At 53.2% G+C, this 14,736-nt stretch overlaps 1 protein-coding gene and 1 long non-coding RNA gene across 2 annotated transcripts in view; one reads left to right on the top strand and one right to left on the bottom strand.

Annotated features, from left to right (window-relative positions):
- The window catches only part of LOC109288128 (D-beta-hydroxybutyrate dehydrogenase, mitochondrial-like), a 31,725-nt gene extending 18,014 nt beyond the window's left edge, over positions 1 to 13,711 (top strand). Inside the window, exons 3-5 of the mRNA XM_019503514.1 lie at positions 4,451 to 4,586; positions 8,417 to 8,569; positions 10,776 to 13,711. Of these exons, the coding sequence (XP_019359059.1) occupies positions 4,451 to 4,586; positions 8,417 to 8,569; positions 10,776 to 11,245 (759 nt within the window). The 3' untranslated portion in view covers positions 11,246 to 13,711. The remainder of the gene's footprint in view (positions 1 to 4,450; positions 4,587 to 8,416; positions 8,570 to 10,775) is intronic.
- On the bottom strand, positions 583 to 6,681 carry LOC109288129. Its single transcript, XR_002095070.1, has 3 exons — positions 6,670 to 6,681; positions 5,672 to 5,675; positions 583 to 1,131 (listed from the first exon to the last, which is right to left on the bottom strand). It is a non-coding gene; the product is annotated as an uncharacterized LOC109288129 (long non-coding RNA).
- Positions 13,712 to 14,736: the final 1,025 nt, after the last annotated feature.

Genomic DNA, 14,736 nt, shown 5'->3' with positions numbered 1-14,736 from the left:
GGGGGGGGGGGGGGTGCAGGGAGTGGCTTCTCCCCTTCCAAAGAAAATGGCAGCTGCATTTGAAGGGCCTGATCCTGTTGGGGTGCTAGGCCTGTTCTGAGCGCACCTACCAGTTCAAGACCCTCGGGGAGAGAGGGGATGCCTGTCTGTTCTGGGCACGTACCAGCAGCTCCAGCTGCCTGGGAAGCTGTGCAGTCGAGTCCTGCGGTATTGATGGGGGATGCAGGAGCAGCTGAGGAGGGTTCTTGGGATCCTGTCTTGGAAGTTAGGAGCCTCGATTCCTCCAAGTCCTTCTTATTTTCTGTGGTGAAAGAGATAACAGATGGGTTTTGGAGACAGCTGCACCTCTGCTTTGAGAGCAGGACATATGGCTCAGAAGGGAGAGTAAGGGGGTGAAGAGCCTCCGCTGCGTGCTAGGGAATACAGACGAGTGGGGAGTGCAGTTTTCTTTTATGCAGGTATTGACTGGGACTGGGAATGGTTGGGTTGGGTTTGGGTGGGATGGGATGGGATGGGAGGGAAATGCTTTCCTTGGGCAGAGGCAGGGGAGTGGAAGAGGTGTATTGACTGCCTTCAAATGTTTTTCTTCTCCAAGTAGGGTGGGCTGGTTGTTCTTATGTTAATGTTTTATTCTGTTTCTGTTGTTCTTCGCCCCTCATATTGTTAGCCACTCTGGCCTTTTTGAGACAGGTAGCATATAAACCTAGCAAATAAAGAAATGGCTGCAGAGGGAGTCTGAGCAGCTAGGGCAGAGAGGGGCTGTGAGGGCAGGATTATCCCATCCCAGATGGGAAGCAACTAGGCAAGCAGGCAGGGGCAAGTGAATTGTAGTGAAAGGAGTCCCTGGAGTGCAGCTATGCTGCAGGTTCAGGCTGGGCAGATGCACTGAGGCAGCCCAGCACTAACGGACGTGAGGAGCACATGTGAACTCTTTGGGGCGGGGGGCTGGAGAAGTGACCCAAAGGGTCGAGAAATAGCAGTAAGTAAAACATGAATAAAATGCAAGGTGAATTCAAAGGAGAGAAGGTAATCCACAAGCCGGTGGTGTGGATTTTGCCTGGATCCCTGCGCAGAGCCTGGTCCCTGCTCATGAAGCGGTGTGGCTGCACAGATTAGGTGCTGTGACAGGTCCTGATGCAGCAAGAGACTGTTGATAAGAGCCTCAAATCTACAGGACACTTCTTCTGGTGCACAAAACAAGGCAGATGTACCCTGATAACATCGGGTCAGCCCTACACCTGTGCACAAAACAGGGAGGGAAGCGTGCAGTGTATGTTCCACTGGAAACCTCTCGGTGCCTGCCCTCAAACCCCAGAGCAGATGTGGTGGTGCAAACCGAGGAGCAATGAGGGGCACAGGAACTAAAGAGCTGACAAAAGCCCATTGGGACACGAAGCGGAGAGCAGACCCCTGGGAGTGCAGGGCTGCGGTGAGACACCCCAGCTTCCCTGCAGACCATGGCAAGCCCTTGCCTCACTAGTATTCACATCACCGAAAGAGCGAAGGAGAAGGGGCCGTTGTCCCACCCTACCCTCCTGCACTGTCCAGATATGAACAGGATACAGGAAATGTCCCTGGACCTTGTGTGTAGTAGAAAGTTTCACACCTTCGCTTCAGGGCTCCAGGTCTGTGAGCCACTCCGTTTCAACTTGTGGTTGAGGCCAGCTTGTGACGTGCTACGGTGGAGTAGCTGTGACAGTGACAGCCATGGAAGCATCCCAGTTTGCACTGGGAGGACTGCGATGGGAACACAAGCCGTCTGCCTTCGTCGCGGTACATCAGCTGCGGTGCACAGGGCACCGTGTGTGCATGCCCGACGTACGTTTACCAGAACGACTGCTCTGCTCCCGACTCAGCCAAGGACAAAAGACACACAGGAGCCAGAGGAAATGCATCAAGGACACCCTCAAGGTGAACATAAAGAAGTGGGGCATTGACACCACAAATTGGGAAAAACCAGCCTGGGACAGGGCTACATGGTGACATCTTGTGAGAGAAGACACATCTTACTTCGAGGAAAACAGTCTCTCCCTGGAGGCAGGAAAATGACAGAAACGGAAGGAAAGGAAACAAGACCGACAAATCTGCAGTTCAGTCCTCCCTTTCGCCACCACCTGTGGCGTCTGCCGGAGAGTCTGCGGCTCTAGGATCGCCCGCCTTAGCCATCCACGGACTCATCTACAACCCTTTACTTGACCCATGGGAGTGATCACCCTCGCCCATGAGGGATTGCCGCCCCCAATGACTTTTGCTCAGCTGAGGATTGCATCAGAGGATGGAATTTTTAAGCGGTGCCTGTTTGAAACCACCAGTCATTTTGACATGAGGAATTATGCAATATTAATGTCAGCCTTCCTGCAAAGGTCGAGCAGGTACATGTGGGCTGAGACGTGATCTGCCCAGCCACTGTGACTGATACGGGATTACGCTTGTTCTGGGTCCACTACTTGGAAGCTGGTTTCCAGTGCAGAAGAAACAATGGCAACCAGGAGCGATGACTCATCTCTGCTCCAAACACAGGATCATCTTTCCCAAGAGAGCGGATGGCTTAGTGAGCTGCGTTGCAGCTGTGTCCTGGCTGGTGCATGTTGAATTGAGTGCAATACTGTTGGTTGCGTCAGTGATTTCTCCTGCTCCCCCAAAGGCCAGGTACCACCTTCTGTCTCTCGAGTGTGGGGATCCTCAGGTACAGCTTGGAAGCTGACCTCAAGTTTTGGTTAAAAACACCCCCCAAACCACCCGCTTACAAAACGGCAATGAACATCCAAAACTGAAAGCTTAAGGCACCAGGAATCCTATTTCAAAAGTTTCATCCAACGGTGGATTTTCCCCTCATTCTTTACTTCAGAATTTGAAACCTAAATATAACAGCTCTGACATAGGCTGCGATTCCCTGAAAGTGGGGAGGAGAGGGCCCAGGGGATCATGGAGAAGAGTAGAGCCAGTCTCATAATGAGGGGTGGGCGAGTGGTGCGCTGGCCCCGGGCTCTGATGTAGGGGGCACCCGAATGGCAGCCCGCGAGACGAGTCTGTCCTGAGGCAGCACCAGCCCCGTGCCACCACAGAGGCATCAGCTGGATGTGGGGACGTTGCAGCAGCTGGGGGCTGGCGGACTGCGCTGCCGCAGCACGGCCAGAACAGGCAGGACTGCCGCATGCTGCACGCCTCCCTCCAGTGGTTTTGCCCAGGGTGTAAAACTTGCTTGGTATGCCTGAGTGGGGCTATCTGCTCTCCTCATTCAAGATGGAGTACGGCTTTAGCTTTATATTTCATAGAATCAGGCAGTGAGGGCTGGAAGGGACCTCAGGAGGTCACATCTAGTCCAACCCCCTGCTCCAAGCAGGACCAGCCCCAACTACATCGTCCCAGCCAGGGCTTTGTCAAGCTGGGCCTTAAAAACCTTACTGTCCTGTCCTATTTCTTACTATCCTTCCATGCGAGCCGGGTGTCTGCAAGCTGTTTCCGCTACCCACCGCTGCATCTCCAGTATCCCCATTCCTCTGCTGTGTTAAGTGCAGATGGCTGTTATCATGTGCAGTCATTTGACAGTTTTACATTTCTGCCCTCAGGTAGCATTGGACCAGTGATCCTCAGCCTCCAGCCTCCAGCCCATGGGCTGAATTTGGCCCATGGGGCCGTGTCATCCAGCAATTAATGTTGCTGCTGCTCCCCTGCTGCCAAATTTCTGGACCAGTGGGGAGCCCCATGAACTGAATGACATGGCCGCATGTACTGGATCAGTCCAGCGCATGGGGTTGCTCTGTGGCTGGACCACACCCAGGGACACACCTTGTTCACCAACCCCATGCTAGATCAGGCCTGTGGACCAACCCCGCCCGCGGGATCTGCCCTGCAGACCAACCCCATGCCACTCATCCAGGCCTCAGGACCAAGAGGTTGAGCATCACTAGACTATTTGCTCACAGAAGCAGCCAATCAGAACTTGCCTTGTGGCACAGTCGTCTTCATTGCTTCTGAAAAAGATACAAGGATATTTTAAGTATAATGGCGAGGAAGATTCAGAGTGACACTGTAAGGTGTACTGTGGGAATAATTAACCATTTACTAATTATTCCAGACCATCTGGCTCTGACCCTCTTGAACACACATCCAGAGAGTACAGGTACCAGAGCAATTAAGGATCACCATGTGTGCAAGCAATGATAATGCTAGCGCTCGTACTGCTTTTTACACCTTCCAAAAGTAGGGCAAACAAATGATAGACCCCTCAGTCCCTCTCAGAGGTGGCCAGTGTCATGACATCATGACTAAGCCAAAGAGATGGTGGTTAAAATTCCCAAAGGCTGAATTCCTGCCGTGCTTTTGCCAGTGCCCATCTGTACCAGGGGACCCCCTGGCACGCACATTTCCAAATGCACCTCCTTTACCTGAGGCTGGCTCACCCCAGTCCTATCTGAGCAGGGCTCTCTTCCCTTTGTCTGCTGGGCAGGGCGAGAACGGTGCCAGAGAGCTGGAAAGCATGCAGTCGGATCGCATGAAGGTGCTGCAGCTCAATGTGGGCAGTGACCAGGAGGTGGCTCAAGCCGTTGAGTTTGTGAAGAAGAAACTGAAGGAGCCTGAGAAAGGTAATGAGGAGAGGGCTACACACAGGGGACCTCTGTGCATTAGGCTACCTGGGTTTTTAATTCACTACCAAAATTCTTTACTAAGGAGGAGTGAAGAGCAGTGCTATACAGCAGGCGGTCTCAAGTTTGCATCTCCTACAGCACAACTCAAAGCCAAAAATAGGAAATACTTTTCATGCAACACACAGAAGGCCTGTCCGCTGCCCCTATCAGGTGCCAGCCTTCAGAGACATGGTGCTTGTACTTTAACGCTATGTAGTAGTTAAGTGCCACTAAGCACCAAAGGCCTCGCTCCTTGGATATGTTGTATGGCAGCTCTGGGGTCTGGACAATGGGGAATACCTGCCTGCAGTGTGAGGTGCCTGGCCAGACAGGATGAGACCAGGGGTGGATCCAGTGGGGTGCAGTGGTGCAGCTGCACACCCCTTTGATTCCTGCTCCATCCAAACTTTAAAACCAACTCCCTGGGAGAGAGAGGCATTTCTATTCTCTCAGAAGTGCTGAGAGAGTCGGTGGACTTCATTGCTCATTATAATAATCTACACAATTCCTTCTAAACTCTTAATTCCGCAGATGTTAGTGACCCTTTCTCCTTTTTAATGGTCTTGATAGTCTGCCAATCAAGCTAACCTTTCTTCTGCAATTCTGCTGTCTGTGAACTGCTCCTGGTAATGGAGCTCCTATTTCACAGCCCTGCAGATTGTTTTTAACTCTAGCCAAAAACAGTAGCTTAGGTGTAGAAATAACTTTCTGTGAAGCATTGCATTCACTGTCATGATGCTCAAGAAGGCTAGATCTTGTTTTATGAACCTGAAAAAGAGATGTCCATTTAATTCTAATGACTGCAGGACTAATGAAACTACATTTTCTGATCATTTTTCTTAGTTCATTCTGTTTTTTATGCATAATATATGATATAGCACATGAATGCACATGCCAATGCATGTATATTTGTTTTTGCTCTCATCATAAACTAAGTAGTGTAGTCCTAGGCCACTAGCTTATTAGTAAAGCTTCTAGTTTCTTTTAAACATGATAAACCTGTGTGTTGTGCTATATATGATGATGCATCACACCATCTGCACTCCCCTTCTCAAAATCCTATATCTGCCCTTAGTCCTGGAGTAAGGACTTCACTAGAAGCAGCACCCATGCTCTAATGCTGCCTCTGGTACTGCCAGAGAGGGAGTGAGTGTGAAAGTCTGGAGGAGCAAGCCCCTCACTTCTCTCTTCCACATAGCTCCATGACAGAGACATTTAGCTGGAGCCTCTCTGCCATCTTGCAAGCAGCTAATTGTGCTCAGGTACGGGGAGTCTGATCCCACCTAATTCATGTTTTAGTAAGAGCCCTCAGTTGCAAGCATATATAATGGTATGTGGCTGACTAGCAACAGAATCTGATTAGGGATTAACTCGTTTTTCATGTTCTTCAGCCTGCTAAACCTATTATACAAAGGCTGGTTACTGGGAGACCTGGGAACCAGGTACACCTCAGCCAGAGTTCGCTGTGGTCTGGGGTAGGTCAATCATTGTCAAATGCACTCAGTGCAACTCTCAGCACAGTTCACTCTCTTCTGTGAAGATTAATTCAAGATTACCTGATTTAATCTGTGTTTCATTTCCCACTATTACTTATTACCTGGCTATGGTGGTAGGCCCTCAGGATCCTACCTCTTTGTGTTTCAGCACCTCTTTGTGCTGGATGTTGCACAGACACACATTTAAACACTATCTCGGCCCCACAGAATAGTCTTGTTTAGGATAGCAATTAACAGGTGTCTGTGTAATTCAAGGACCAGGTGTGGAAACAGCCTGGGTGGCAGAAATAGAGACATGGGATGGCCTGGATGTACAGGTTTCAGTTTGGGGGGGTGCAGGGTGGGGGGTGTTATATAAACACTGGACTAAATGGGCCTCAGTAGCTGAGCCAGCAGGCTGTCTGCCAAGCCATTGTCCTCATGTAGCTGTTGGGGCCATCACAGCAAAGCTGGAATTTCAGAGGCCATTGACATGAAGGAAGACAGGGCAGTGGCCATGTGAATGGGACCAGGGAGAGCTGTCCCAGCAAAGAAGCACCTTCCACGCTGCGTCAGGAAGTCAGTCGGCAGGAGCCTGCCACGGCTGATCTGTGATGAAACAACACACCCAGGTCTGAGCCATCGAGGTAATGAAGCTGTGTAGAGGGCAATGCAGCCATAGGAAAGATGAGAAGAGGTGTTTCCAGCAGGGCTAGGAAGAGTTGTACCCCTGCGGTTGCATGAGGCACTGGTGAGACCTTACCTGGATTACTGTAGACTGTGCTGGGCGCTCGGGTTTTAAAATGGATTTAAATGGCAGCGGACAGGAGCTAGTAGGACAATACAAGTACAAGCAGACAGAATAGCCCTAAACCCTACAGTGCCGCATCCTTGTCTTCCTTATTTGTTCAGAAAATTTTGAATTGGAAAATTTTCCAATGCCCTAAATACAGCATGATCTGATTTAGCATGTTTATTAGACTTACATTTAGTGAACAAAATTAAAAAAGTGCCCCCATGTAAATTTGATGTCCCAATAGCCACAAGTATTTGAACTGAAATATTTGATTAGGAAAAAAATTAAAGACAGCACACTTAATGCAGTTTAAATGTTATATTCAAACAAATTCAAAGCTTTATGTGGAAAGAAATTATTTTTATTGGAATACTTGTAAAAATGTAAAGACAATACACGATAGCATGTACTTCCCTTACGTTGTTCATTTAAATTTAAGAAAAAAACCAAGGGCACTGAAAGCTGTTGCCACACTGGCTGTAGCACACCCAAGGATCGGGATCTGCTCGTGATCCGCCATGCTTTGGTTTGGATTTGACCTGCGCAGCCAGTTCGGTGAATTCATAACTCGCATTTTGGTTTGGGCTCTTATGTGCATGTATTCACCCTCCTGTTTACAACACAGATGTGCTGTCTCGCACACTTCCTAGGGAGCATCACCTGAAAAACATTCATTACAACTTTGAAGCTGCCAAGCTTGCCTCATGTTGTATTGGCATCCATTCATTGTTACTAATGAATTTTATGAAACAATGAATTTTTAGAAATGCAAAATTTCCTACAGAAACATAAAGCGCTGGGAAATGTCCAGCCCCACATCTCTGCTTCCGGTCCAAGGGCCCCGTCCAGGAACGAGTGGGTGAGCCCCTCCAGGCAGCACCCGCCATGGTGCCCGCTTGCCTCTGTCATTTCTGGTGTTGGCCCCACCTGTGCCCCCCTGCAGCCCTGGGCATCCTCGCCACCTTGGGGGGGGCCCGTGGCCCATCGCAGCCCGCCCTGGCCCTGGTGCAGCTGCCATCTTGTCTTGCCAAACCCTGAGGGAGTGCTCGGCGGCCATCTTTAGTAAGGGCAGCCTGGCCTCATGCAGACAGCTGTGGCCAGAGACGACGACTTTTATTTTTGCGGGGGGGGGGGACATTAAGATGACGGCCATGTGGAAAGTTTTACACATTTGAGGTGACGGCCCTCTTCCCGAGCAGGGCAGGGCCCTCAGCCCCCACATACTCAGCACCTGTGCGTGGGGAGATGGTGGCCATCTTGTTGGCTTCAGCCCCATGGACAGCAAGGGGAGATGACCATTTCGAGTGAGGGAAGATTGGTGGGTGGATGCCCCTTGTCACGTGCCAGAACAACACGCATTGCAATAAAAACATGGAGGGGGATGTTGTAGGCACCAGCACGAGTGGGCAAGCAGGGGTGCCCAGGGCCGGCGCTGTCTCCATGGCTGACGCCCGGCTGTCGTGATGGTGCCCAGGGCTGATGGGCAGGAGCGTCACAGACTTGTTCTTCGTTGGCAGGCCTCTGGGGCGTGGTGAACAACGCGGGCGTGACGACTTTTGGGGACGTGGAGTTCACCCGCCTTGACAAGTACAGAGAGGTGGTGGACATCAACCTCTGGGGCACGGTCAGGGTGACCCAGGCTTTTCTGCCGCTCATCCGCAGAGCCCGAGGTATGGGCGGCCCGGAGCATGGCAGAGGCAGGGTTGGGGGGCGCTGCGGGGCAGTGGGCAGGATGGCGCATGTGGCACGGGCTCTGCTGCAGTGGCGCTGGGGCCACCCCAGCAAAACCACTGCAGGACCGTGTGCCACACTCCCTCCACACGCCGTGGGAGAAGTCTGGAGATGCAGCCCCTGGCAGGGCTCCCGGCAGAAGTAGTTAACAAGGGGTCCATCACGGCACCTAGACGAAGGACCCCCGTGGATCGTTGGGCACTGGGACAGGCTGCCTAGCCTGGCTGTCGGGTCTCTGTCCCTGGATGTTTTCAAGAGCGGGTTGGACAGACATTAGGTGGACGGGGTAGTCCGAAATGACCCTGCCTGGAGCAGGGGCTGGCCGAGATGACCGTGCGAGATCCCTTCAGGCCCTGCGTCCCCGTGGTCCTAGACAAGGAGGATGGGAAGGGACCTTGCAGAGACGGCATAGCGCTCTTAGCTACACAACGCATGCAGGTGTTGGGAGGGAGGGCTCGAGGGCGGCTGTTGCAGGAGCACAGAAAAGAAAGCGTGCGGCTCTGTTGCAAGATTTCAAGCCCTGGCATCTTGGCTTACTCTGTGGCCATATACAACTCCTTATTACTGAAGCAGGCGCCAAGATTTCAGTGCCTGTTTAGAGAAGGCAGTTGAACCCATAGCAGCAGGCACCCCACCAGGGAAGGGGGCAGATGCCTGTTCCTGGCCCATTTCATGATGAAAAAAGTAGCCACAGGTTCAGGATGCCTCCCTTTTATTGCAACTGAGCAGGGACGTATTATAGCATTTCCCCCCAGTTTGACAGGAGACTTCCAGCCTGCTTGTGTACTTGCACAGTCCTGGACATGCTTGTGGACAGAGCCAGGCAGGACCTTCCCCTCCCTGGTACTGTGTAGGGAGGGCAAGAAGGCTCACAACAGAGTTCATACTTGGATGTGCTCAATGCACCTGAACCAGCCCTGCCTGAGCCTTTGGGAAAAGCAAAGGGGGTCTCTTCTACACTTTTCTTTAGCTTTTTATATAGTATTTTTAAAGTTTATTTTAGTGAACTCCTCTTGGTAACCCTGAGGTCAATATGAGCCATTGCCCAGAAAGGAGAATTGGAGGCATGTTGAGGGCTCTGGAGCAGACTGGCCTCCCCATTCCTAAGAAATCCCCAGCGGTTTGCCCACAACAAACGTGGCTGAGTCTGCTTCTGAACCCCTCTGTCCATTTGTGCCTGATGCCCAGGTGTGAAACACGGTACGACTAAACGAGGAACTGGGGAGGTGGAAAGGGCTGTCTCCGAGGTGCAGGACAGAAATTTGGGGAAAATTAAGATAAGGGATGGGGTTGCCCATGCCTGTTGTGGGCATAGACATGGGGAGCACAGAGGACCGAATTCCCACGGGCAGTCGCAGCCCAGGACAGGGCGGACAGCATGTCTCTTGACACGAGGATCAGTGTTATCCTGTCTCTAGAGCAGCTCAAAGCTCAGTATGTCTGCTCTGGGGGACGTTTCTGAAAAGTTTTATTTCTGGCTCAGAATGAAAATGAGAGTTTTTGAGTTTTTCCATGGAAATGAAATTCTGAACATTACTAATGAAACAAAAACCACATGCTGTTTGTTTGGTCCATTCTCCAAAGAGCACCCGGCTGCTTGGAGCCTGGGGTCTCCTTGGGGAGCTGTCAGGGACTCGGGCAGACGCCAGAGTCCAGGCAGTCGGGGCATCTCCAGGAGTCGCACACAAGGAAGAGCCTCGTAGCCTGAGAGCGAGCCCCCTCTCAAGCTGGGACTCCCGTGGCTTCTGGGCTCCCTGCTACAGGCTGCCCCCTGCTAAAGCTGGGGATTCCCGCTCTGGGGGTCCAGGACGCCGGGCAGCCTGGGGTTCCCAGAGTACCGGGCAGTCAGCATGGGGAAACGGCCCTGGGACTGGGGACCCTGCAAGTCTCAGGGCCCAGCAGCTTGCCCTCAGAGCTGGCAAGCAGCTAGGCAGGCCAGGTACCTCCAGCACAGTGCCTGTGTTTTGCCAGACCTCCTTGACAGCAAACGGTTCCTCTGGAGCATTTCCGCTTTGCCAAACCAGCCCTTTCTGACACATGCAAATAACTGGGAGGTCTGGGCAGCCGTGCCTGCCGCCGGGCCATCTGTGTGTCCTTCCCACCTGGCCGCAGGACATCTCCTTTCCCTTCCTCTGCCCGCTGCAGGCCGTGTGGTGAATGTGTCAAGCATGTACGGGCGGATCAGTAGCCCGTCTCGCTCCTGCTACTGCGTTTCCAAGTTTGGGGTGTCCGCCTTCTCCGACTGCCTCCGGCAAGAGATGTACCGCTGGGGTGTCCGAGTCATCCTCATCGAGCCTGGGAACTTCGTGGCTGCTACCGGCATCCTGACCTGGGACGGCGTGGAAGCCCGGGGAGAGGAGCTGTGGTGTGGGGCCAGCAAGACCGTTCAGGAGGACTATGGGAAGGCCTACATCACTCACCAGATAACCCAGATGAAGTCCTTTGTGGGCAGTGGCCTGAAGGACATGTCTCTTGTCCTAAACGCCATCACGGATGCTCTCGTTTCAAAGCGCCCTTACAACCGTTACAATCCCATGTCGGCCTATTGGTGGGTAAAGCTACACATCATGGTGCACCTTCCCACTGCCATTGCTGACTGGCTGTACGTCCACTGACCCGCGCTCGCAGCAGGCCTGAAAGCATCTCCTCGTTGTGTTTATTCAGATCCCAGAGCTGAGCAGCGATAGCTAAAGACAGGCCCCTGAAACCAGGGTCCAGCCCCCTCCCTCTGCCCGGCGCTGCTGCAGAGCCTGAGCCCGTATCCATATCCGTGTGGCGGCAGGCTGACAAAAGCCTGGCTCTGGATCCCCCCTGCTCCTTGCCCTGTCTTGCTCCCTGCTGCCCCGAGCAGCGTTTGAAGGTATTTTCCTTTTGGCTGTGGAGGAGATAGGGGAAGGCTGATGCATTGGGCCAAGCCTCTCCCTGGTGTAATTAGGTTGTGAAGCTCTGCCAGGGATGAATTTGGCTCCTAATGGGATCTTGTTTTTCCCTTTCCCGGGAGAGCTGGTGGTGGCAGAGCCGTGCTGTTGCCAGGAGACATTCAAAGAGAGCAGCTAAAACGGGAAACAAAGGCAGCGTTTTTTGAGAGCCCAGAAATGGGTCAGTGCCAGTTCCCAGCCTTCCCGCGCGCTCACGGCTCTGCAGCCGCCCGCTCTCCTGGTGGACGCAGCAGCACTAACTGACCCAGGGCCGAGCCCGGGAGGAGGTGGCTGGCCCTGCAGGCGCAGCCCGAGTGCACAGCAGCTCTGCTTTCCTCTCACCGGCCAGGGCTGGCTCAGAGGGACGTCTTTTCCTGCCTTGCTCTTAATGGCTTGCAGCCCACCTCCTGCAGCCCGAATGGTGCCCTTTACCAGGCAGACTTGAACAAGCTGAAGACAAACAGCTGCTTGGCTCCCATGCCCGCTACAACAGCGCTGGCACACCATGCTGGCGCTGTGCTCGGGCACGGGTGCAGTCCAGCCTGTTCCCTGCCCATGACCTCCAGGGACAGCAGTCATCCAACCGGGAATCCTCCCCCAAAACCACTGCCCAGGGCACAGGCAGGGAGCTTGTCATATCTGGGCTCTTGAGATGTGGTGCACGGCTCATTTGATGGCCCTGGCAGGGATCCCCCCGGGAGGCTGTGCTGGGCCAGGCTGCTGTGCAGCGTTTGGTTGCTACCAGGAGGTTCAGAGGCCATCCATACAGCCCAGCCCAGATGGGTAGAGCTGCCTTAGGGCTCACTGAATGGGCTGGGCTGCTGCGCTGAGACGGTGAAGGGGCTGCTTGTTCAGGGGTCAAGGCAGGGAGATCACATGGCACAAAAACTGCCTTAAATTTGTGCATTGCTGCCCTGGAGATTAGGTTGGCTAGGGATGTCTCAGGGCCTGCTGTTGCTGGGGGCTAAACGACATGAAGGGCTGTGGCCAGAGCCTCTCTGCTGGTTCTTTTGGATTCACAAGGGTCCTGGACAGAAGCCAGGGGCCTCTTGCTGTTACTGCTTGATCCGGACCTCCAGTGAGCATCTCTGGCCACACGTGCCAAGGCCCTGCTGCTGTCACGGACCGAGCTCAGCCTGGCAGAGAGGGGATGTGCTGGTGGGTCTCAGTCCAGGTCCTGGTCAAACAGTGTCCCAAAACAAATAGCCCTGCATTCCTGGCATGAACTGGCCCTCTTGTTGGACAGGGAGCCGCATTCGTCCTTCCTGAATTAGCCTCTCAGCTGGGCTTACCCACCTGTATGTCCTGAGCACTATTGCTGCGTAACACTGCCCCTGCTTGCAGAGTCTGAATACAAAGCTCTGGGTGGATGCTTTCAGTGACGCTCTTTGTTTCTTCTTGTATTAATATTTCACAATGAAATTACAAATTAATATAACACCCTCCCCTCAGAAACCTTCCTAATAATGCTGTGCAGTTGATGGGAGTACACAATGTGTACTTGGGTCTCCTGTCCAAATCAGGCAGGTTTACTTTTTAACTAGTAGTGGACTTCTCAGTATCTCACTGCACATGCCTTTTTCCAAGGAGAGCTGCCAGGAAGACAGTAGGGAGGGTCCTGGCACTGCTGGTCAGGCCGGGTTGATAGTCCGCTGGCAGCACAGGTGGGCACGTCTCCCTTTCTGGGCTAAACTTCGTTCCATGCCAGGCCAAGGTGAGATAAAAGTTAACTGCAAGCCAGTCTGCCCTTGCTGCTGCCTGTGCCCTTGTGTGCCAGGAGCAGCTGGGAAACCTGGTCAGTATTTTGTACGCCTTGGCTCTACCTGTGGGTGGGCTCTGGATGGAGCTGGCCTCCTGTCTGATGTCGGGTAATGCTTCCAGCAGAAAAGGAGTCTTCACACGGAGATTACGTGATGATGGCATGTGTCATAGCAGGCCAGGAAGTGCTGGGCTGTGCAGCTGTTTTCCTGCTGCTCGGCACAAGTGCAGGACGCCTGTTGTTGTGAAAGACAAGAGTCCTTGTATTAAACAGCAGCACCCCTGGGCCACCCTGTGACACCATCCTGAGTATGATTCTTGTCACCTGCACTTGGGAAGTCTGGGAATATGAAGCACCTCCTGATTTACACAGAAGAGCAAATAAACACTGAGATTTGCAGAGAGCCTGTCTGCGGTTCCAGTGCTTGCCTCTCAAATGGTTTCTTTCTCTTTCTGGGCCTGATCCCGATCATTAGACTGAAGGGGCTTGGGAGGGAAGGGTGCTGAGAAGGGCTCAGGCTGTGGGAGTTCATACCCTGGGACCTGCAGCACAAACGCGATGCCACTGTTGTGGGCTAGAAACGCCCACGCACCGAGTGAGGCTGCTTTCCTGCCTGTGTGGTTGAGGCTCCTCACAGGCCTCCTGGCCCAAAGAGGAGGGTGAATGCAGACCAGGTCCAGGGCTGAATCCGTCTAGCTGACGGCAGCATCGGTGGGCAGTGTACGCTCCCCAGGGAGTGTGGCAGACCTGGGTCACCTCCTGGGGCTCTGGCCACCAGACCACCCTCCTCACAGTGCAAACAGGCAGCTGGAGGCAGCGCTGAGCGTGGGGAGCTTCTGCTCCGTGGTCCCCATTGGTGCTGCTGGATGGAGCAGGTCGAAGGGATAGGGAACAAAACCAGTGCCCAGACAGGCATCCATCTCCAGGCTCGGCTCAGCAGTCATTTGTTGCCTCCTTGTCCCATCCCAGTGATTTAAGCAGACGTCTTGCTGGGTTGCGCTTCTCTGCTCAGGTCCCTGCAGTGATGGGTTTGTGAATGCTTGGTATGAGTACATGTGTGCGCATGTACGTATGTGCATGTGCAAGTCCCATGCATTGATGCATGTGTGCTGCATGCTCCCCTCTGCTCTAGAAACTCAGGCTCTCAGTGATGGAGGTCCTGGTTGCGCTGACGTGCTGACTGAGGGCTGCAGCTGTGCGTGCGCAGAAGTCGACTGTTTCAAACAGCACCTTATCACACTTCAGGCTTCACACAGAGCCATGCAGTGAAGACAGATGGACGACATTTAAATCAGCTGGTCCGGACGATCTCCACCCCGAGTGCTGAGGGAATTAGCAGAGGTCATTGTGGGACCCCTGGCACGGCTGTACGAGCACTCGTGGTGCTCTGGTGTGGGGCCAGAGAACTGGAAGAGGGCCAGCGTGGTTC

The sequence above is a fragment of the Gavialis gangeticus genome, unplaced genomic scaffold, assembly GCF_001723915.1.
Source record: "Gavialis gangeticus isolate Ggan-Ray unplaced genomic scaffold, GavGan_comp1, whole genome shotgun sequence".
NCBI classification, from domain to species: domain Eukaryota; kingdom Metazoa; phylum Chordata; order Crocodylia; family Gavialidae; genus Gavialis; species Gavialis gangeticus.
This window is presented reverse-complemented; position numbering and strand designations above follow the sequence as displayed.